This window comes from Lemur catta, chromosome 1, assembly GCF_020740605.2.
Source record: "Lemur catta isolate mLemCat1 chromosome 1, mLemCat1.pri, whole genome shotgun sequence".
Classification (NCBI taxonomy): domain Eukaryota; kingdom Metazoa; phylum Chordata; class Mammalia; order Primates; family Lemuridae; genus Lemur; species Lemur catta.
This window is the reverse complement of record NC_059128.1, coordinates 276,445,340-276,469,595: the sequence shown is the minus strand read 5'-3', so window position 1 is coordinate 276,469,595 and position 24,256 is coordinate 276,445,340. Positions and strand designations below refer to the sequence as shown.

The 24,256-nt window shown below is 47.6% G+C and overlaps 1 protein-coding gene across 1 annotated transcript in view; it reads right to left on the bottom strand.

Moving 5' to 3' along the window:
• Positions 1-1,741: 1,741 nt before the first annotated feature.
• CLIC6 (chloride intracellular channel 6) overlaps positions 1,742-24,256 on the bottom strand; it is a 37,639-nt gene continuing 15,124 nt past the window's right edge. Inside the window, exons 2-6 of the mRNA XM_045540609.1 lie at positions 9,330-9,439; positions 8,693-8,818; positions 7,960-8,066; positions 7,210-7,391; positions 1,742-1,904 (exon numbers count right to left, since the gene is read on the bottom strand). Of these exons, the coding sequence (XP_045396565.1) occupies positions 1,743-1,904; positions 7,210-7,391; positions 7,960-8,066; positions 8,693-8,818; positions 9,330-9,439 (687 nt within the window). The 3' untranslated portion in view covers position 1,742. The remainder of the gene's footprint in view (positions 1,905-7,209; positions 7,392-7,959; positions 8,067-8,692; positions 8,819-9,329; positions 9,440-24,256) is intronic.

Below are 24,256 nucleotides of genomic sequence, written 5' to 3'. Positions count from 1 at the left end.
TTAAAAATCGGACGCCCAGACAGATGTGAGACACACGGACAAGAGTGACACATGCTCGACACGACCTCCAAAAACCACCGGGTGGGCAAGGACAGCAAGCTGCAGGGGTGAAGCTGCAGGAGCAATAAGCAGGAATGGAAGGGGCCACGATATTAAAGACTTTGTTTCCTTTGCTAGACGTTTTTCACTTAATCTCAGGATAGTTACTGTTAACGCCTTTTACTGTCTCTCAAATGAATGGCTCATAGAGCAGATGTATACGTGAAAAACGAGCATTTTAGTCTCCAACACACACCACAGCCAACTCCACAAGAAGGGTTTTCCGTGAGATGTGAGTGTCAGAGGAGCACAATCTGAGAGATAAGGCTCAAATCCTGTGAGGTCTTGATGAGTATCTCAACGACATCACACCTTCTCTTCCAGGCCTGGGGTTAGAGCCCAGCCACCCAGCCCACACAGAAGCTGTGATGAGAGGCTGGTGACAAGGATGGGGAAAGCCACAGACAAACCAGAAACTTGTGAGTCAATAGTTTCCACTTCCTCCCTGACTGGACCGGTTACCAGAACTGCCCAAGACGAGTCACCATGAATTTAATCTCCCTGGATTTTCCCTGCCTGGTCTCTAGGAAGGACAGAGGGGCAATGACCAGGCCAGCCCCACGGGGTCCCAGCATCACTGCCGAAGCGTTGTGTTGGGTTGCAGAGAGCAGCCACGGGAAGGAATCCAGAATCCAGGTGTGCTTGGTTCATGTTTCAACTCGGGGCAGGGAGATTCTCCAAGCTGCAGCTGATGTTGCATCCTGAAGGCACAGTCTCTGTGACAGGGCAGGGAGCAAGAGCAGGTGCTGGAAAGAAAGCTGGAGCCAAAGACACAGCTAGGCATGCTCCTCCATCGCCTTTCCTGGAACAAGGCAGAGTGGAGATCATTCTGGACTTCTGGTTCCCGCTGGTCCCTCAGGGTCTGAGGCTCTATAATTCCCCATCTCTTTAAAACCTCCGCTTTAAAATCAAAAGCATCTTCTCCAGCCCTGCAGTGTCCAATATTTGTGTTTATTTCAGGTCCTCTATGTTTGATCATCAAGGCATTATCAAGAGGTCCCCTCACCAGTCCTTTAAAATAAAGTAACACGATACCACATGTGAATGAAATAGTGTGTGGTGTGAATGTGTGTGTGGGCAATAGACTGAAAATTTGAAAGATGTTCACCAGTAAGTTATCAGTAATTAACTGGAATAAAATTTTAGGTGACTTTTCAACTTTTTTTTTTTGTCCTCGCTGATATTGTTTTAAAATGTTAAAACAGGCGTGTATCATTTTGTAATTAAAAAAACAGTGTCTTCATTTTGAAAAAAATTAATATTTTAGAGGAGAAAAACAGGCAATATAGGATCATGGAAGCTATCAGAGACAGACCAATTTTTTAAAAATTGAAGAAATCAAACCCAAATCTAGTTCGCTTTCAAACTGAAACTGCAAAACACATGCCTTAAATACCATCAATTCCAATGTCAGTGAACATCAGTTACAAATTAACACAAACTGGACAGCTGGTGCATATAACTACAGATACTGGTATATTCAGATGCACCAGTGAGTGGACAAATGACAAGGCCGTGTATCAGCTGGGGTTGGGCGGATCACACTCTGGGTGCTATTTTGCGAAGGATAGTTACTGGGGGGAAACGCGTAGAACACACCCTCTCCCACTCAACTGAGACATCAGACAGAAAACACCCCAGCTTCACTTCATTCTTTTGGCAACATCTGAATATGCGTGTTCGATCTCCTGGTCAGCTGGACATGTGTTTGTGAACTCATCTCTAGCGTAAGCATTATTCAAGTATCGCCCGATGCCAGTCATTTCGGAAGGAAATTCGAAATCTCTGTATTTCTTGGCCACAATCTGAAAAGGAAGAGGGCATGATCAGTAGAGAGAAAACCCACTCACAGAAGCAATCAAATCAGGCAACCTGTCATTTCGAGGCGCCTGATAGACTCTCTTCCTCACCTCCTGACGCTGTCCTGCCGTTGCTCGGGCCACCCACCATGGCATTTTCACTGCACAGGAGCATCTTGGGTACAGGAAAGGTTACAAAGGTGCCAGAACCAAAACAGTGGCTCCATACAGGCCTGTCCACCAACTTAGCACAGATGGGCCTTGGAATCTACCGGCACGAATTTGCTCTGTTGTCTGGTGGGCTCCTCGTGTTTCCTGGAATTTCCTTTCTATATATTCTGCAACTATGTTATTTGGTGCTATATGAACAAAGACTGATGACAGATCTTCTGCCTATGGGACCAGGGTCACTGGAAAGTGCCCTCTCTCTTTCTCCTTCTTGCTAAGCCTCACTGCTGCAACCCCATATACCTGTGCATGCTACTCCTAAAGGTTTCCATCATTGTGCCGAGAAGAGGATCATCTGCGGAGAGGGTAGTTTCATGAACAAGGCAGACACAAATCCCTGCCCTCGTGGGGACGGTGGACATGAGGACAGAGCAGTGGAGAGTGAGCATCATGAGAAACACAGTGGCGGGCACTGCTCCCTCCCACAGGTGGGGTACAGTCCGAGAACTGGTCTCAAAGAAGGTGCCTAGCACTGGGGGCTGCATCCACTTCCTGGGGCTGCCATATCAAAGTGCCACAAACTGGGCAGCTTAGTACAAGAGAAACTTCTCTTTCAGTTCTAGAGGCTACAAGTCCAAAACCAAGGTGTCGGCAGGGCCATGCTCCTTCTGAAGGCTCCAGGGAAGACTCTGTCCCATGCTTCCCCTGAGATTCTCAGATTTCCTTGGCTGTGTGAGCATAACTCCAGCCTTCCCCTGGCCTTCTCCGTGTGTACAAGTCTCTGTATTCAAATTTCCCCATTTTGCAAAGGGGACACCAGTCATAGTGGATTAGTTCCCCCTACTCCAATATGACTTCATCTTAACTAATTACATCTGCAAAGATCTTATTTCCAAACAAGGTCACATTTTGAGGTACTGGAGGTTAGGGCCCGAACTGGGGACACAATCACAATTCACCCTGTAACAGGGACCCAGGAATACACAGGCTACTTCTGCTCTGTCATCTCCCATCCCACTGGTTCTTGGGATGTCCGAATGCAGTGGGCATGGGATTGACCACAAACTAGAAGGTCTTTGGGACTTCCTTCTCAGACACCAGCAGCCAAGGACACAGTGTGGCAGCAAAACAGGGCCATGTGACTTTCAGAAATTGTTTAACACCTTTTATTTGAATTCAAACTTATTGATGTTAATGTTAAAAATTCTGCTTTCCGTTTGTTTGCATTTGTCTAGTTTATCTTTGTCCACCTTTTTATTTTAACATTTCTGAGTCAATCTGTTAGGTGCATGCCTCATAAAACGAGATGGAATCTCATTTTATATTATACTTTCTGGATATACTATTCACTTTGTTTTCTGTCTTTCTGTGTGTAGGTGTGTGTTCTCTGTGTGTTTCCCCTACTGGTAATTTAGAAGTTTTATGGTCTGTTTTAACCCTTCCAGTGGTTTCCTGTGTAACTTTAAATAATAGTAATTCTCTGTTTCTTGATTTATTAAATTTAGATGCTATCTATTGACGCCTAATGATGACAAATGAGGAAACTCGTGTATCTACACTTCTTTCCATTTCTTCTCCCTGTTTGCCTTCCAATGGTTGTAACAACATCCACATTTACTACGCTCTGACCCTGTTCTGTCCCCATAATCCCCAGTTGTTTAGTCTTAGTACCAGTTTCAGATTTAAATCGGTTCTCTGTTTAGCATCTGTCCTTTAATATCACGCATCTTCTCTGTTCCTTGATTCTGATTTTGATTATCATTTGATTCTTTCATCATACAACAATCTTATTTTTTAAAATGAGAGACCAGTTAGGGTCAAAGGTGAAAGATTTACTGATTCTAAAGAGAAACCACAGCATAAGAAGTTTAGATAAAAACAACAATTTGCCTGGATATAAAATTCTTGTATTGCACAGCCTTTCTCTTAATTCTCTGTAGATATTAAATCATTATTTTCTGATTTTTTAATGTGGACATGAAGATGTCCGGGGCTCATCTGAATTTCTTGCCTATGTAGGTGGCTTTACTATTTATTTTATTATTTTTGTTATTATTACTGTTTTTGATATTAAAGTGATATGCCCAAAGGGTTCTTTTTTATTTTCCAAGTTCAGTAATGTATCAAATACGTGCCAGTGTGTTGGTCGTTCTGGGGCAATGTTTTCCTAAACGTGGCAGGTCATTTAAACCGAAGGTTCAGGTCATCCTTTCATTTAAAATAATTTTCCCCTTGAACCTTCATTTTTTTTCTTTTTCTTTTTCTGATCTCTGTTCCTGATTATGTACATCTAGGATTTCTCCAATCACTTTTATCTCTGGTCTTCTCCATTTGATTTTACATGATTTTCTCAGGCTTATCCTCCAAATCCATGAGTAATTTCTGCCATATTTTTTTCTGCATCTTGTTTCATCTAATAGAATTTTTATCTCTGCAATTATTTTATTTTTTCTTTACTTTTTTCTTGAGCTCTGCCAGCCTGGTTTTCATCTATCTGTGATATTATATGTTTGGGCATCTTGTGTCTTGCCTTTGAGCATATTTTTAAAAGGTTTGTATTCTCTTTGAGACTATAGAAAGTTTCTGTGTGGAATGTTCTTTAATTTCTTGAAGCAGTTCTTGATCATATATATATTATATATATATCATTTGCTTTTTCTTTTTCTTTTTTTTTTTTTTTTGGTCTTCCTCTTTGTCTTTTTCCCTCCCCTTTTGATTTTGATCATCTCTACACAGAGGTCTCACTTGGATCCTTTCATTCTCTCTTCAGAGGCAGATCTATTGGACCTACCACTTGCCTAAAAATAGTGTAGTGACAAAGGGAGCGAGATAGGGCAGTGGAAGGTCGATCTGGATATTTCTTCTCAAGCACCCTGTCACTAAACACTTCTCTTACTCTGCCCTAGGGTCGCATCGGAGTCAGGGTTGGGGTTGGGTTAGGGCATCCTCCACTCCACTCTGAGATGCACAGACTACGCAGAAGGTCACCATGGCTAAAACCGAAACTAGTCTCTCTCGACAGGGTGGGGGCTTGTTTCTTTTCTCTGCTCAGCAGCCACGAAGCAAAATGCCACTTCCCTCCTCTCCTCCCATTCCACTTCTCCTCCAGACCGCTCCTGTGGATTAGGGGCTGGGTCACAGACTAGAAAGATGGTGCCTCTGTCACGCTCCGCCTTCAGCTCTGCCTCCCTACTGATGTCGGCTCAAAAGTCGTCTTTATAGGCATGTTCCCTGCTTCCTTTATGGCCCGCCACATGCCCTAGCCCTCAAGTAGAGACGTTTGAGAAGTCTCAGCTTTGCTAAAGACATGGAGAAACTTCCATCGGCTCTGTGGCACCGCCCCCTGGGTGAAGTTTCGTAGCCTTCAAGTTGGGGATCTGTCATCTCTTTGTAGTTTTATGAAAGATGAAACTAACGCTTTATTTTTCATATTGTTTTCGCTGGGTTTCAGGAAGGGGAAGTAATTATAAATCCTTTCACTCTCTCGTCTTTGACCATAATTCCGTTAGACTGATTCTCGTTTCGTTTCAGAAGTGCCCCATACTGGAAGATCATTAAGCTGTTTGGTATTTTGAGTGCTACATGGCTTTGAAGATTTTGCTGCTGGGTCTTGCACTGGAGCCATGGGCTGCTTTCCCTCACCCTGAAGCTTACCCTTCTACTGAAATTCACAGTGGCCTTTGTCCATATTCGCTACACGAATGGCGATTAATGCCGTGTGGCCAGGATATTCTCCTGCTCTTCCCCAACCTCCACCTGCCTCTGCCATGCGACAGCACGCAGAGTCACAGCAATGACGAAAAGCATTCACTAAAAGGGACTAAATCAAAATACAACTATATAAATGTGCTGTTGGAAAACGGCTCCCAGATTCAGCAGGTTTTTGAGACGCTTTCATTAAGTTTTGGGTGTCGGGGCCCTGGCAACTCTACTGAAAGCACTCGCTTGAGGGACGGGCAGCAGCTTGAAGGCCTGTGTTTCAGGTTGGTACCCTCGAGTGTGACAGGGAAGGGAGAAGAAGGAAGATAAACAGGGCCAAGACTGAGACTGAAAGAAGGGAGGAAGGAGAAAGGCAGGCGACAAAGGCAAGGAAATGGCATGGAGTCGTCAGCGCGGCCGGCAGCCCATAGCACCAGCACCACAGACTGTGTGAACCTGATGTGTGATTTCTCAATGCTAAGTAAGCGTGTTATTAGAGCACACAGAGAATGACTTGTATGTCCCTAGTTCTCTCTCATCCCCCCTACGCTATACCAAGGGACCTAGCTCTGGACCTACTGGGACTTTAATAACCAAGATGCCCCAGAGAAAGTCCTGCGATTCTTCCTGAGCTGTCTGGGGCTGCTGAAGGCCAAGGGCAGAGCAACAGTGATGACAGCCACCTTTGCACGTGGTAGAGAGGCCGGGAGCATTGCTGAGAAGCAGCAGCAGCTAAGGAGTCCACCTGCCTTGAAACCCCAGGGGTCCCCCCAGAAGTTCTGATTTGCCAGGTCAGGCTGGGGACTTACATTTCTAAAAAGTTCCCCAAACAATTCTTATGCCTACTAATATTGGAGAACCACTGGTCTAGAAAGTCTTTAACCTTAACAATATACAACCCATGACTCTTACATTATGTTCATCTGGGAAGACAGGGCACCACTATGGCAGATGTCCAGCCAAGGAGCTGTCAGCTGCTCCCGGCTGTCGAGGGTCAGTGTTAAGAACAGACAGGACACTCCTCTGTCATCTCTAGAAAGGGCCAAGTTCATCCCTACAGTCACCAACAATTGATGGAGTCCACATTTTAGCAGTCCCAGATTCCACGCATCATCCATGAGCCTCCTGGGTTAAATACCAGCTATAACCCAGGAACCCCTCAAGTCACCTTCACGTAACTTTCCTCCAGGCTGTGGGGTCAGGCTGAAAAAGAAGCAGAAGACAGGGCCAAGTTCCCAGGCACTTGCAGAGAATATCTGAAGCCCATCCGTTCCATGTGTCGAAACTCGAAGCTTGGCTGCCCGGAACAGAAACGAGCTAGAGTTTTTAATTCATGTGTCTGCATTTTAGGCTGCTTAAATGTCTGGCCCAAACACAAGTCACAACAAAACAAAACAAAGCCCCATTCGTGCGCTCAGTGCATGTGTCAGGCGGAAAGACAGACCTTAATGATGTGGAGCTTGGGCAGGAGGTTGCAGTCGGCCAGCGTGAGCTCATCTCCGTCCAGGTACTTCCTCGCGGAAACAGAGACGTCCTCGGTGCTGTCGGCGTCTATCTCGTCGGGCAGAGGGCTATTCAAGTAATCATCCAGCTTCTTCAGGGCCCTTAACAGGTTCTTTTCATAAACTAAAACAGAAGGGCAAGAAATCACCGAGACAGGCCTTGCAAGTCAGTGTCACTCTTCAGCAGCCGTGAAGGCAGGACTTTGCCACCCTTCCTTCCTGAGACGCGGCCAGCCAGCTCCCTCCCGGCTGGGAAGGGAGTAGGAGCAGTTAGAATACCTGAATAAAGGACTCACTCCTCCCTGGAAAATCACGCTACTGTCTACACAACATTCTACTTCTAGAACTCATTTATTTATTCAAAAATATTTATGGAAAGCCTACCATGAGACAGGCACTGGCAGAGCATCATTTAGAACGACGCCCATGATGCAGCTGGGGACACCTGGGTGGTGAATATTTTTCCCTAAAAATGTCACTTTCTGGGTTCCCAGCCTCTAGATGAAGCATTCAATCTCCTCAAACTCATGTACAGATTCAAAGTTGGAGGTGGTTTTTCCTTATTTCCTTATTTCCTTAGTTCTACCCTCTGTGAAACGGGTTGGAATTCTCAGGATTTTATCACCAGCTGTGCTGGGGCCTGAGCGGAGGTCTGTATTGAAATAGGAAACAAGAAGATGGGTGCTACTCACGCTCGTTTGCATCCTTCTTGGTGTTTTTTATAAATGCTGAAAATTTGGCAAACACATCATTTCCTGCTGAGTTAGATTCGGGATGTTGGGTCCCCAGCTTAGGGTACCTTGAAAAGTTCAAAATTGGAGTATCACAGATAAGCAATACTGGAGTTAGGATAACACAATGGGGGAAATAGCTTTCTACGGGTGGATATAAAAATGAAAACTTCTCCTTGAATGTTTTCCTAATCTTCTTTCTCTTGAAGGTCGGGAAGCGACACAATCTGAGAAAACGGCACTGGACGGAGAACTTATGTCCTGACAGTGACCAATCCTGGGACACAGGGCCCCAGCTGACCCTGCTGGTCTCTGTTCCCTCCCTTATAAAACGAAAAGGATGGCATAGAAGGGTCCCCACCCCCAGTGCCAACACTCTGTGACACTTCATCCTAACATGCACCCCTCGCCTTGCAGCAGCACCCTAAGAAATGGCTAACGTGCCATCCACCCTCTCCCCCCACATCCTGCCGTCAACCCTAATTGCCAGGCTGCAGGTGCAGAGCACTAAGTCCAGGCCGCCTCACCCTGATCCGGCTCTGTGTGTTCTGCGGTGCACCACGGGCATGACTAAGGACGTGAGCGGCACCAGGGGCCGCAGAAACTCAACGCCAAGAGCTTCAGAATTATCTGTCGTGGGGGGTGGGGGGGGGAATGACAACCACATTGTGAACACTGTTTTTATGAGGCCTACCTCGGGGGAGCTAATTTCTCCTCTAAGAACTCCTCGATCTTGTTCACATCCGTCTTGACTTCACCATCAAAAGTCATAAAAGGAGGGTTTGTTCCGGGAGCCAGGTTCTGCAGGTCTGCGGGTTTCCTAGGTGGGAGTGAACAGCGGTGTCTGTCTGCAGCCGCCAGCACTCGGACTCACTGCCAACGCTTAGCGCTGTCCTCCCCAGTTTAAGAGAAACAAGCCTTGAGAATTTCAAAGTAGCTTGTGGGTTTACAAAATGTAAGGTATTCATTAACAAATTATGGGGTTGCTGACGCTCCCCTTTGTGCTCCCTTTCCTACATGCAGAGGCGAAGAGTTAACTCTCTCCAGTGTTATCACGCAGGAAAGGGGCTCAGACGGGACTGCGAGGGGCAGGAGAGGTGTGGGCTGACCAGCAACTGGGAGAGCAGGTTCCTCCTGGAGCCCCGACTCCTGCTCCCTGCAGATTACAGCCCAGCCGTCCTGTAATTACTCTGCCTGGCCCACACTCGGGCTTCCATTCAGGCTCCTGGTGGAGGATGGACGTACCCGTGACATCACCCGTGGGCCCCAGGGGTGTGTGTGTGCTAAGAATTAGGTCCAGGTATTTCAATATTGCAGAAACCTTGTCTTACCTTCTTAGGTCCACCGTTGTCACATTAAATATAACACCTTTGAGCCAGAGAATCATGAAGAGGCGCTGAGAAAATGGGCAATTTCCGATACTCTCACCGTCATACCCAGCCTACAGGTGGAAAGAGAGGTCTCTGTCTGAGCCATTGTCACGCCAGCCACCCCAATTCCACACTCGAAATCGTGAAAGGTTGTTACGAGTGGTCGAGACACTGTAGACATCGTCTGGGGCCATTTTGGCTCAGCCTCTGTGCCCAGTTGGAGGTGGTGCGTGGGAGGGGAGAGGACACGTGCACACACACACACACACACACAGGCACACACATGTGTGCACTGTACTGAGCCGTCTCTTCCTTCCCCACAACCTCACCACTTCCTGCCACGCTGGGCCCCTGAGTAGCAGTTCTTTGAGGGGAACAGCAGCAAGAGGGAACTCCCTTCTGCACCAAAGGCAAAGAAGACACGCTCTTTCCCTCCTCCTCTCTCTCTCAATCCTCTCCACAAGAGGCAACGCACCTGCCTGTGCTTCCACGACGATCTTGCTTAAAAACAGACCGGCCGACTCTCCCACCAGCCCCGTCTCTAGTACCCCCTAATGTGCTCATCTACAGAATGAGGGCCCGGATTACAGGAGTTCAAAGATCCCAGACACTACAAAATTGTGTTTCCCCTCTTCTGATTTATGGGGGTGGCACAGACAGGATGGGAACACTTGTACCTAGAAGGTGGATTGTCACACGTCGGTGTTGAGGAGGAAGGATATGAAATAGGTCCTTGCTGATGCCCCAGAGCAGGTCACATCCACACACGACCCCCCAAACACAGATAAAGAAACTGAGCACACTTCCTCCTTCTCACGGGGTCCTGGCCCAGGAGAGAGGCGGGTGTTGGGGACCACAGGGGAGATCCTTGTGGAGCTTCACTGTTCCTGGCCAGTGGGGTGACCAGACCAAAGCTAGCAAAGTTCTGAAACCCCTCTTTCTCTTACCTTCTCTGCTCACTCCCCAAGTGTCTGGCAAGGTTACGGCACTAGTAAAATGCTGCCGAAACGGCAAGGAGCTGGCTTAGACACGCCGCCAACATCCCCAGACTTCGAGCTTACACTCAGCCAACACTCGATGACAAAAACACAGGCACATTTAATATATGAAGTGCATTTCTGCCACATATAGCCTTTTAAGAAGTGGAGAGGAAAGCACTGTATCTATAACCTGATTAACAGAAGGACATAAGGCAGAAAGGGAGCTGCTTCTTTGGAAATTTAAGAAAAGAAAAAAGCTGTTTCAAGAAAAGTGGACAATTTAAAGAGTACCCCAGGGGTGATTCTCTGACTTGTGTTCTTACATCACCTGGAGAGGTTACTAATAACAAATGAATGGATAAAAGACCATTAATGGATGTTCCTACAAATTAAAAGGATAAAAAGTAGACAACCTGATTTTTAAAAGACTTGATTAGCCTCTTCACAAAAGAGGAAATCCAAATGGCCAACAAGCCCATGAAATGATTCTTAACATCATAAGCCAGCAGGGCAATGCAAATTAAAACCATGAGGAGAGGCCTCTATACACCTACTAGGATGGCTAAAATTAAAAGGTCTGACAATACTAAGTATACACAAGAAAGCAGAGCAAATGACATTCACCAATGGCAAGGGTATAAGTTGGTACAGCTACTCTGGAGAGACATTTGGCAGTTATCCACCAAAGCTAACCACACATTTACCTTAGGACAACAGCAATTCCAACTCCCAGCAGAAGTGAGTGCTTAGGGGCACCAAAAGACACTTAGACAAATATTCTTAGCAGCTTTAGCATAATAGCCAAAACCTGGAAACAACCCAGATGCTATCAAGAGTAGAATAAACATATCAGTTGTAGTATATTCAAACAATGGGATGGATATACACCACAATGCAAAAGAATTACTACAAGCAACAACATGGATGCAGCTCACACAACGTTGAGAGAAAGAAGCCGGACTCAAGAGAGTCCTGTATCATTCAATGTTGGTGAAGTTCAAGAACAGAAAACATTTCTATAATGATGGAAAGTAGAATGGCAGTTGCCCCTGCAAGATGAGTATTGTCTGTGAAGCACAGAAGGAAGGCTCCTGGGTGGTGGAAATGTTCTATATCTTGATCCGGGTGGTAGCTACAGGGGCATAGTTAATTGACAAAGTCTTAAGGTTTAGGTACTTTACTAAATATAGGTTTTACCCTGATACAAAAGAAGAGAGAGTAGAAATGTTACTTCAAAAAAAAAAAAAAGCCCAAAGAGTCATATTCAGTGGGTCTACTGGGGCCCAGGAATCTGAATCTCTAACAAGCTCCCCGAGGTGACGTCCTGTGGGAGGCACGGCCGTGGTCCAGGCCTGGGCGAGAGGCGAGGCAGGTGCAGCAGTGCTATCATCAATGTGTAAGACGGAGCCGCGCAAACCCCTAGTTGGATGATCCATTGATAAGAAAACCTTTTTCCAGTTGATAAATACAGCCCCATGAGCATGAAGATGATGGGTGGCCTTAACAGACATAAAGGGGCACCAATAGACCCAGATCCCTGAATTCAGAGTCCCCTAAGCTCTGGGCCTGTGCTTCACCCACCTCCACCCACCTCCACCCACCCCAACAGTCCTCTCCTCCAGCCAGGGTTCATTTGTCCCTCCACCTATGAGAGAGGAGGGTCTGAGAATTCCCCCAGGTGGAGTCTGTGAAGTTGCTAGAAGACCAAGGGATAGGGAGGTGGACAGTCATGACACATATGTCCAACTAGTCCTGATAACTCCCGCAGATGGGCCCTGAAATAGCCCCCTCCGCCCATCTGAGGCCATTCTCCACCTTGGGGTCCCACCACACTACGGCCATGTTGAAGGGCTCCCCATCTGCTCCTTGCCCCCTGTTCTGCAGCCCAGGGAGGCCCAGAGCTCAGTTACAGAAACTCCCAGGGACTGGCTGCTTGGGAACCCTCTTAAACCACTGCAGGTTTGGGCACAGTCAAGCCCAGCGAAGGGGGAGAGGAAAGTTCGGGACAGGAAGCCACATATTTTGGCCAGTCCTGACTTGCTCTGCAGCTTTTAAACCTCTGACTTCAGTGGGGCAATTGTTTTCTTTTTCTTTTTCCCTGGTCTCTCTAACCTTTGGGGCACTGCTATAACTCATTGCAAACGTGGCAAAATCCCTGTCCCAGCGCAGGGAGGGGGTCCTGCTCAAACTGCCCTTGACAAAGAGCTCTGCGTCTGGACGGTCCTCTCTCCTCGCAGCAGCCGCTTTCCGCTGCGGCGTCTGGGGAACGGCTGCACTGCGCGGGGCTCTCTGCCTCGCTCTGCCTCTGGTCTCAAGCTCAAGTCAGTGATTTCCCTTGAAACTGTTTGTCTCGAACTTCCCGAGCCCTGGCAGCTGCTTCTTTAGGAGGAATAAAATGAGGACGAGCAATAAATTTTCTAAAAAATAAAAACTGCCTTAGTCATCCAACTCGGTAAAAACTTAAACTTCTTAACAGGCTCCTTCTTGGATCAGCGACTGGGACGAAACATCTGGCCAGAGGGCAGGACGACGGCTGCAGGGCCACAGTGCCCACAGCCAGGACGTCCCCCCCATGTGTCCTTAAAGCTAAATCGCTCTGACCCAGAGGGGCTGGTGAGCTGAAGGCTCTAAGGCATTTGAGGAGAGTTAGCTAGCTGCCCTGACTGCCAATAAAACTGAATTTACATATCCTGTGTTGCCTCATCTTAAATTGCTCTAAACATTTTTTTTTTCTGTCTCTGTCTGTTGTAAATGAGGGGCTTACGGGAACATGGTGGGAGTGACTGGGACGCCTTGCTGCCTAATTTTATTACTTTAATGTGCTCCAGCGCGGGGACGTGCCAGCAAAAATAAAGGCGAAGATACGCCATCTCCGTGGTCCATTATTGAGCAATAATGGGAGAGCATCGCCTTGCTCGGATTCACTAACCAGCCGGGATGGGGGGATAACTACATGCGTATTGGGAGTGAATAACTGACACTGTCGCCAGAATTGGGACATTTTATAATTTTTTTTCCCAGTGTTGAAAATTCTCTCGAGCTAAGTGCACTCCGGGCTAAAATTTCTCAGCAGAGTTCTTGGCCTGCGGGGGCAATTGATGTGTGGATACATTTCTGTGAAAATCAAACCGAGCAGTTTGAGAGATCAGAGTGTCTTTGGTTTCCAGGGAAGACTCGGGTGCTTGGGTAACCAGAATCGTACGTTTGCCTTTCAAATTCAACTTTTTTGAGCGCCCCTGAAGGTAGTTCTCCACAGAAGGACGTGATGCCTCCGACGGGTTCCAAGAAACTCCATTTGCCGCTGATGGCGGCCGCGGCGTTTGAGAACGTGGGTGACTCTGCTGGGTCCTGGCCTCCCTGCCTCCCTCGCAGGGCCCCCCGAGGCCCGAGTTCTGAGGGTCCGAGTGGCCACGTGAAGGCCAGCAGGTCCTCGGCACCACAGGCCCTCTTTAAATTAGAGCCTCTCCCATCTGCTCCTTCCACACTAAATCCATGCAGAATTAGTAGAACAGATTTTTTTAATATCCTGTAAGTGCTTTTTGTTCAGGCAAATGACCTCCCTGATGGTCTGCAGGTATCTGTCAGGGCAGCATCCGCTTCACCGCCTTCCACGGGAATGACTCCCTGTCCGCGGCCACCCTGGAGGGACAAACGCACCCCTGGCGTCCCGGTGCAGACCTGACAGGGTGACGACCCCTCAAGACTGTCTTGGTGGCACCTCACCATCTCCTTCCACCAGAGCAGGCCAAACACCCCCCCCCCCACCGTCTTGGTTCTACTTTCTTTCTAGAAAATTCTGTGTGGGCCTAAAACACATTCTGTAACACCAGCACTTTTTTCTACTCTCCCCAAATATAATGAAAAACAACCTGAGGGGTGGAGGGAAGATAAAGAAAGAGACAATAGGTTGATCATTTTCTAATTGTTCCTTTCTTGATAACTGGCTTTCAGCCAAGGAGGCAGGACACGTGTCCCGTGTGCAGGGAAAGATTCCAGCGCTTGAAGAAAACCGGGAAAAAGACTTGGCGTCTGCTGGAGGGATTTGGGAGCAAACAGCTAATTCATCTCCCCCGCAGGGATGCAGAAAGTCAGTGAGTAATGACATGCCGCGGCGCCGTTTCCAGTGCTCAGGGGGACCGGGCTGCAGCAGAACAGTAGCTGACCAGAGGAGGCGCGAGTCAGAGGACGGTTTGACACGGGAGGCCGAGTCAGTCCTCAGAGGGAGCGACGTGGCCAAAAGACCCGGCCAGGACTCTCCCCGCTGGCAGCCGACCCGGCCAGAGTTAAGGCGAATCAGATGGGGGAGGACGCCCGCCCCCCGGGTCCCACCCACAAACTTCCCTGAATCCCTCCCGTGTCCTTTGCTAGACGCGCAGTGGCCCCACACGCTTTGGAAACTGGCAGTCAAACACACGCTTTGTGGCCAAACAGGAAGATCTTGGCCTTCAAGCCAAGCAGCCAGCCCTCCCCAAGTTCCCCGGCAACTGCCTGGACGCGTCCGTGGAGGCCGGGCTTCCATTCCCTCAGCACACAAAACTCCGTCGCACATACAACTGGCCTGAGTGGGACGGACGCTCCTTGTGCCATGTGTGACTATGAACTCAACCAAGAGGGACACGAGGCTGACGTGGCCGGTGCTCGTAAAAGAGAAGTGTGGAGGCCGCTGCCCACCGCGCCTCCAGCCTGCACCCACCGCGTCCCCACATGGAGGCCTGGCACCTGCAGGAGGGCAGGACCCACCGGGAGATGGTCCCACCACTGGGAGAAGGGCTTTGGGGACGGGCAGGGGACAGTTGCTTCCGTGCAGGGGAGCCCAGCTCCCTCTGACCCTCGCTCTGGTGGATGTCTGAGGTCCCAGCCTGTCTCTGGTCACCGGGGCGGCTCCCCCGGTCCCTGGCAGTTCCTGGCACACGGGAAACGCTCACAGAATGACAGGGGCCCCGGTCCAGCTGTCCCATGTGCCTGGCGCCTGGTCCCCCTCAGAAAGTGCCTGGCAGCTCCTCCCTGCGTGTTCTTTTCTGGGCCAACATCCATGGACTTGTTCCCTCTCAGAAGCTCACAGATTCTCCCTGCTGAGAGACCACTGAGAGTCACATCTGATGGGAGGGACGGGAACTCGAGAGGGGCCGCAACAGGCCCGAGTCACCGGCCCCAAAGTCCTCCCCGGCCACCCTCTGTGCCCAGCCTCCCAGCCCGCGGTTATGACTTCAAATGCAATATTTGAATATATCTGAGACTTCTTCGTTTTGAATAATTCTGTAAATAAAAAGTTATAAGATTCCATTTGCCTGCTAAGTGGGCGTTTCCGTGTTTTAAGCGACGCCGGGTGTCTCTGAGGCAGCCTGGTGGAGGGCAGAGCCCTGTGAACTCTGGCCTCATACTCGCTCGCCGTGTGGCCTTGGGCAGTTCATTTGTTTCCCCGGAGCCTCAGTTTCTCTCTTTTAAAAAGCAGGGATCCAGACACCTACATCATGCAAGATCTCTGCACGATACACTGGAATATTCTGGGCACTCAATAAAGGTAGCTATTATTGTCATTACTGTCATCAACATCATCATCATTACTCTTCCAAACCTGAGTGCACCAGAACAGACAATTACGGAATTTAGGGTACTTTTTAACAAGCCTCAATTAGTGAGATTTTTATGCCAAACTGTGTAGTCCTTAAAGAACCACTGGTTTTTTTCTCTGTCTCCACCGTCCCCTTGGAGGGAGTGAATTCCGTGAAATCAGAGAAGGCAACCGCGCCCCCGTCAGGATTTGAAGTTCAACACAACGGGATTGCAGATCCACAGGAAGAAGGGTTATTGTAACAGCATGGGGGAGAAACAAAGTAGCCCATCCCTTTGCTGAATGAGAATTAAAGGGAAAGTCCTCCAAAAATCAGCAATTTCTAAAGAAATTTTTAAAAACTGATAATATTCAGTTTTTAACACTCATTGATCACATACTCTGATTTCAAGTATGGTTCTAAATAATTTATGAATGTTATCAGAATTAATCCTCTCAAAGTCATGTAAGACATGTCCTGTTAGTTTTCCCATTTTATAGAGGAGGAAACGGAGGTTCAGAGAAGCTAAGTAACCTGCCTAAAGGCACACACAGCATTAGGTAGAAAAGCTCAATCTCTTGTTCTCCAAACTGGATCCAGTCAATGGTCCCAGCTTCTTTCCAGGTGCCCGAGATGGAAACTGGACTATTCCCTCCGCTTGACCCGAGCATCAGTCCCTCACCCAGCACCCCGTTTCTGCCTTTGAGGCCACCCGCCCCCAGTCTCAGCAGGCCTCTGGGGCTCTCTCTGCCTGGGATTTCTACCTTCTTCGATCTTTCCTGTATCCCAGACAAGGTTAACCATGGTAAGATGCCACTGTCCTTAGGCCACTCTGCTGGAATGTCATTCAAGTGCAAACTAGAATCACATTGCTCCCAGGTGACCATGGGCAAGTCACCTAACCTTCTAATTCCTCTCTTTCCTCATTTATAATGTAAGGATAAAAGTACCAACCCTTTAGTATTGGGTGAGCATTAGATGAAATGTTACACATAAAACTCATAGAACAATGCCTGACACTTGGGGATATTCAATAATCTGCCCTTCGTTCCTTCCTCCCTTCCTTCCTTCCTCCTTCCTTCCTTCCTCCTTCCTTCTTCCTTTCTTCTTCCTTCCTTCCTCTTTTCTCTTCCTTCCCCTGCCCTCTCCTCCCTTCCCTTCCCACTTCCCAGTATCTGCCAGTCAACCCCTCACTCTCCTCCAATGCTGCTTTTCTCTCAGGCCAACTGCTGTGTCCTTAATGGTCCCCTGCCACCGTCTATAATACCTCTGCCCCCTACCATGGCAGGTAAGTTATTCTGCCTCCTTGACCCTTGCCAGGTCTCTCTGGTCAGCATTGCTTTTCCCTTTTCTGAATTCACTTAAGGTATCATCAGCTCTGTCTGGGTTAGCACCCAGTTGTTTACTAATTGTTTCCTGTTGGTGACGTTCCTTCAGGGCAGACCGTGTCAGCCTTCAGAGCAGGACAGGGGCCTCCTCTCAGCACCTGGCACGTGTTGATTTTCTTCCCACTCCCCCAGCCCCACGGAAGTCACTCCATGAAAACTCTCGTCATGGAACAAATGACCACTGTCCTCACAAGTTCTATGAAATTCCCCATCACATGAAGTTCCTTTCAAGACTTCTCCCTAAGGAGCACACTGGCAGGCCCAGCGGTTCTCCCAGCCTTAACTGTCCCCAGATATCTCCCCAGCCTCCCTGGCAAGGGCTCCTTTCCCCAGCCACCCAAATGACAATCATTGGGTGACCAACTCACCCTGATTTTCCCAGGACACAGGAAGGAAGAACAGATGAACAGGGGTTGAAGTCTATCCGGGTGGGGGAGGGAAGTGGGAATTTATGACAAGCCCAGCAAATCCCCGAAGCCTGTGCAGAGCCAGCTAACACAGGGACAGCCTTTCCCCTTGGCTGTCTGTCAGGCCACCTTTTGGGAACGTCTGATGCTCAACCCAAGATGGAGATGAATCAGTGGCACACCTCAGGTGGCAAACCTCCCCCAGAACTCCCTACTGCGGTGTGTGATAGACACTCCAGACGAAAGGGCACCACCCAGATGGGCCAGACACCAGAACCTCCCCATTGCTAAGTCTCTAAATCACTCTCAACAGAGGCCACAATTTCACTTTGATCCTCCGTGTTTCTCCTTGGATTAAAGAGAAAAGCAAGAAGCTCTGTGGAAGCCCCAGAGGGAAACCTTGCAGGCACCCCCAAGTCATCAGCAGCTGGTGAAAAGTGGGTGCCTTGGTGCACCTGAAAGGGTGCCTCATCCCAGGAATTTGGGGATCAAAAGATCAGTATCAATCCATACATGCCCCCTGGAATTTAGCTCCGAACTCTCATTCTAAAAAGAAGATACATAATTAGATGTGTCTTCTCAAAATAATACACCCGAGGACTTAAGCAGATCACAGATTCCAGTTCTGTCTTTTACAAATGCGATTATGAACAAAATGGCTATGTTGCAAAATAATAATGATAATGATGATAATGATGGCAACTAACACATACTAGCATTGGCTCTGTGCTGCTCACTGTTCTAAGCACTTCACTTACATTAATTCAATTTAATCCTAACAGCAACCCTAGCAGATATAGGAACTACTACCATTAATATCTTCCTTTGAGAGAACTGAGACACAGAGAGGCAGAGAAACTTGCCCAAGTTCACACAGCAGGATTGGAACCCAGGCAGTCAGCTAGAATCCACCTGCTTAGCCCACCCTGGACAAACGGAGGGGCTCCAGCTCCAGCAGGGTCCTTCCTCGGAGTTAGCTCGTTCGTTTGCTTGTTTGTTTCCCCTGTCTCTGTTCAGTAAAGGTCGGAGGGCTTGCAGGAGTCCAAAATGATACGAGAACACATAGCAGAAGCAGGTGAGATGCACAAAGGAGGAACAGTGGTTGGACACTGTTTCCCAGTGCAGCTGGGTCGAGGCTATGAATAGTGCACACCCTGTTTGCTGGGGGCAGGGAGGAGAAGACGTTTGACAGCCCTGGTGGACAGCTTTGGTGGGCAGGGGGGCCAGAGGTGGGGGGTCTCTAGTCATGTGTACATATTCTGTTCCCTCTCTAGGAAACTTCTGCTAGGACCCAAGATGACAATGACCTTGATGTTGCATCCCCCACCCCCACCTTTGGGGTACGAATAGTCCTTCTTACTGGTTAACAGCAGCTCCCACCCCCACCCACGCCTTGGCTGACCGGGCAGGGCTGGCATCTCCCTGCAGACGCTGGGGAGCCCTGCAAAGCCATGCACGTGGGCGAGCAGTTCCACCTCTTCTTCCAACAGGGCAGGCAGGGCATGTTTCATGTCATTTGGCCAAAAGAGTTCGGGTCTGGAATTGTTTTAAGGCAGGTAGGACAAATGTCTGTCTTGGCCATGAACAGCTTTCAATAAAAGCACCCAGAGGGACAAACCCTGAAGCAGGAGGTACTTAGCCTGTTTCTAGAAACTTCCTGTATGGAGCCAGTCCACTCATTATCTGGGGAGCAGTGAGACTCTCTGCATCGAATCCACTAACAACCCAGCCAAGACCACAGCTCCCCTCTGTGGACTGGTGAACGACAATAACTGTTGGCCCCAACCGTGGGGCGTCCTGCTTGTCCCTCCACGGCACTTTCTGAGCCACAGCCTCTAGCAGACAAGCCCTAAATGGAGCTTTCTACTGGATTCGCATGGCTATTTTCCCCCTGATTTTTTAACTTGGCAATATTGATTTGAGGGCCCCTCTGGCCAAAAATCTAACAGGGCACAGTCCCAGGCCCTCACGTCAAGAGGATGAGGGGTCCACCCATGACATTTTGCTTTTTTAGTTTTGGTTCCTTACTGTGGTTTTTAGAACCTGCCCTCAAATTTCAAGCTATGGAAACAACTTCGAGAGGCCATTGGTGCCCCCTAGTGGTCTCGAGATGCACTTTCAGATTTATCATTTTCACTTTTACCATGTCCATCCCTAATGAGGTTTTGGCAGAAAATGTTACAAGTTAGTTTTTAGCCACTGTAAGGGACTAAACTGTCCAGATTTCCCAGGGATTCAGGGAATCCCGGCTACATAGGATTTCCAGTTTTCAAAGCAAGTCCTGGAAAAACTAGGATGAGTTGGTCTCCCTAACCCTGACAGCCTTCCTAGACACCAGGGAAAAACTACCCGAAGAGGGCAATGTCTTTCTGTCTAGGCACTGCGAACACCCAGTCCCAAACCCAACTGGGACCCAAGCACTGTGCTTTAAACAATGTCTCTTGATATGAGATCAGCAGCATATTTTGCTGATGTTAGGAGAATAACAATTTGAGATTTGTAATTTATTTCTAGACTCTCATTGAAGAACTGGGGGTGGGGATGGAAGGAAGCATGGTGGTGGAATAGGGTCACCCATATGCTAAGCAGAGCAGATCATAAAAAAGAAATTCTAATTATCTCTAAAAGTATTCAAATTCAGCTTCCTCAATTCGTTCAGAATTCCCTAGCTCTTTTGCAAAGTTCTTTAGAAACAGGTAGCTCCCGGGCTGGTGGGGGAGAGGTACACGTTTTTTCTTTATGTTTTCTTGTACTGCTGACAAATTCTAAGGAGACCAAAGGCCTGGAGCTATTGATTAACAAAGGGAAAAGTCCAATGCCTCAAACACACTCAGGCTAGTTTCAATGACCAATATATAACAGTTCTCTGCAGCTGGCAGCTGAAAATTGCATACTACATTTTATTACACTGAAACTAGTCAGTAAACAGAAATATATTAAGGATTCTTAAGGGAATTATTATGAGATAGCGCTTAGGGCCAATGCAGATTTCAGAATGATGGCAGAAATCAGAGGATATTTAGTTAACTTTTCCAGTGGAAGACAGGTGATCACCTATGTGGTATGATGAGCGAGACCTAGAAGAATCCACCTGTCTAAAACTGCCCCTACTAGCCTTCCTTGAAAGCCTGAATCTCAGAGGAGTATCTAGAGAAAAGCCACAATCTGTCAAGATGGTCTTCCCCAGGGTCAACTTAGAAGAGGTCACCAACTCTAGTGACCCCTAACCTCCCCACAAGTTGACATCATCTGTTCATTTCCTCACACATAAAATGAAAATGTCCCTTTTTATGGCCTTTTTACACCTTCCTATAAGTGACAGCTTCTCACAGGTGTCTGATGAAGTAGCAAAGCTAGGTGAACACTCTTGTCCCATCTTCATAAATTTCATTTTCTAAAGATATGCTTGTCAGATCTCTGTCCCAAAGGTCTGAGGCAGTTTTGAGAAGCTGTATTAATTACTACAGCTGGTCACTGTGGCTATGAAGGGTGCCCAAAAGCTAAAATTAAATCACCTGGAATACTGAGACGTAGCAATCCAGGATGCTAGGAAGATTCAGATGGCTAATTGAAGTTCTTAATAGATCTCATGGATGACATGTTCATTGAAAACTTTTGCTTCATTTTAAAGGAGGAAGAGAAAAACGCCACCTGTAGTCAATTAGGTAGTCAGTTTCTCCTGCAGCTGTCTTGCTAACCGGGATCACTTCAACAGAATAGCAAACCAATGAGCAGCTCTCGGTAAAAACGCAATTGCTTGTAATGGAGAGAGACGATTGCATAATGCGCTATGAGACTACATGCCAGATCAATGGTATAGTAGGAGGGTATTTTATTTAAATGTAAATTTAGTAAACTTTGCCCTATATCTTCATATTTAAGAAACCTAAGCCATGTGAGGCTGCTAATTTTCTCTGACACTCCCTTTTCTCCTGGCCACAGAGATTTAAAGGTGAGCCTGTATTTTTAGACCAAAGCCTCTGGTTTCACAAGCTTTAGACACAAACCGGCCTGACATTTTGCATTCATGAAAGGAGATGAAAGAATCAGCAAGGAGTGCATAAAATTGTATTATGTGTAAAATAGGAAAAGTTGGCTGTAAGCTTCAAAAGCAGGAAAATCATAGTCAGAATCAAAAAAAAAGGGCAGATTTTAGGAAAATAACAAAATTTTATTAGAACTAGGTTCAGAGGGGCAATTTTAATAATTAGATTTCATTTTTGCGTCTCCTTGTAGTCTCTGAATTCTTACAAGTTCAAGTGTTCCTAGATCATGGAAAATCAAGTTGCTAAACTTGCAAGTTCTTTGTCAGGGAGCGAAGACATGTGATACCACCCTGTGGATGATAGCAGTTTAAAGGGAGAGCTTTTAGGATACTTTGAATGTCACAGAATTATCAGGAAGCTTTGCCTTCCCTCATTTCCCACTGTCAGTGCCTAAAACTATATTCCATGGCCCAGCTTGACCCACGCAAAGGGAAGGCCCGGGTCCCAAGGCCAAAGAGGACCAGCCACTCTCCAAACAAGGAGAAACACCACACTGGCTAACACCCTGGCTTTATTATAAGGAAGTCTTTTCTGAGCCACATGCTTTTTTTTGGCAAATACTGTAACTCCCTCCCCACCCTTGCCCCTGAGAAAAGACAAGGAGGGGACCGATACTGTTTCCGGATTCCCTGACCCTGACCCAGCCTCAGATCAGCTTCACATAACTCTCCACAAACCAGTTGAGCAGCAAAACAGTCAAAGCCTCCTATTTTGAAAGTGGGCAGTTATGCTCAGTGACCAGGGAACCAGTGTCCCTAATTTGCTGCACATCGTACAGGGGATACAGCAAACAGTGTCAGGGTGATCAGCCACTTCATTGGCCACATGTAGATGGACACATTGACCACACACAAGCGGAGGCTGGGATTTTCTACGTACGTCCATTTGTTACCCTAAATCCAATCTAGGCAAGTCCAGCAACTTAGGAATTGCCATATTTCAGTCTTGTGTCAAGGGGCAAAGCAAAGTAAGGCATATGAAACTAGAATTCAAAGAAGAGGCAACAAAATATTACTTTCCATATTGAATAATTTGCAAATATTTTGCAGTAGGGTAATCTGGCTGTGGTTTGGGGTGATACAAAGCTCCAAACAAGCTCTCATGATCCACCCATAGGGAATAGGCTTGGAAAATAATGGAACAATCTTTTGCAAGAATAAAGAAGTTGAAACTTCTCTCACTTCAAGACTGGAGAGCTAAAATTAGGACGGCTCATAAAAAAGCTGAGGTGAATCAAAACAATAAAGCGTACAAGGGAATGTCAGAGTCAACAAAGACATGGAGGTGTCTGAAAGCCTTTGCCAAACCTAAGACAGTGAATTCAAAAGAAAAGTCACCAGTAGCCGCAGGCCCCAGAGAAAGCCCCAGAAGGCCACGTTGCCCAGTGCCATGGGGAACATTCCTGCTCTAATCTGTGCTGGGAGGTCCAGTGCCCCTGGAGTGGCGCCAAGCAATGCCAAGGACGCCAAGATCAGCCCAGCCCAGACAGTTCTCAGAAATAAGAAGAACTTCAAATCCCTTAATGTACCACATGAGACACTTGTTAGGGCACTTTCCATAGAAGAAAATGGACTAGAAATAAGAAGTAGCAGTAAATGATATTAAAAAATACTACTCAGAATGGGCAGTGTGGTGCGAGGTGTGTGCTCTGAAACATAAACACCCTGGAAGCCGTCTCTGGTTTAATTTTCATGCACCTGCCAGTCCCCAGAGGAAAAACATCATTCTTTGTCAAAGTCTCTTCTAACACCAATTAATCTGGGCTTCTCCAGGGGGTGACCTCCCTGACACACACGTGTCTGTTGGGTTGTGTTGAGCACTGACAACTTCTTCCTAACAGCGGGTCTCACCATGACCACTGGAGGGGGGAAAACCAAAGGGAGGTGGGGAGCCCAGAAATGCACACCCTTCTCTCTGCTCTACCCTCTCCCTGCACCGGCAGCTGCAGCCCATGTGGAAGAAACAGGGGATGTAGCTGCAGAGATGCGTGTGCAGGCAGAGTCTTCCCCAGGCAAGGAGAGAAGGAGCCCTTTGCTCTTTCTCTGAAGGAGACTGGGAGGGAGCTGGCCCACCTCGCTCCTCCCACCCCACACTGAAGGTGACTTTATAAAAGTGCCCTGAGCTGGGCGCAGTGGCTCACGCCTGTAATCTTAGCAATCTTAGCACTCTGGGGGGCTGAGGCGGGTGGATTGCTCGAGCTCAGGAGTTCGAGACCAGCCTGAGCAAGAGTGAGACCCTCTCTCTACTAAAAATAGAAATAAATCATATGGACAGCTAAAAATATATATAGAAAAATGATCCGGGCATGGTGGCACATGCCTATAGTCCCAGCTACTCGGGAGGCTGAGGCAGGAGGATCGCTTAAGCCCAGGAGTTTGAGGTTGCTGTGAGGTAAGCTGATGCCATGGCACTCTAGCTCAGGTGACAGAGCGAGAATCTGTCTCAAAAAAAAAAAAAAAGTGCCCTGACCTATTAGGAAGAAAGGTCCTATTGGAATAAAAGCAAATGACTTATT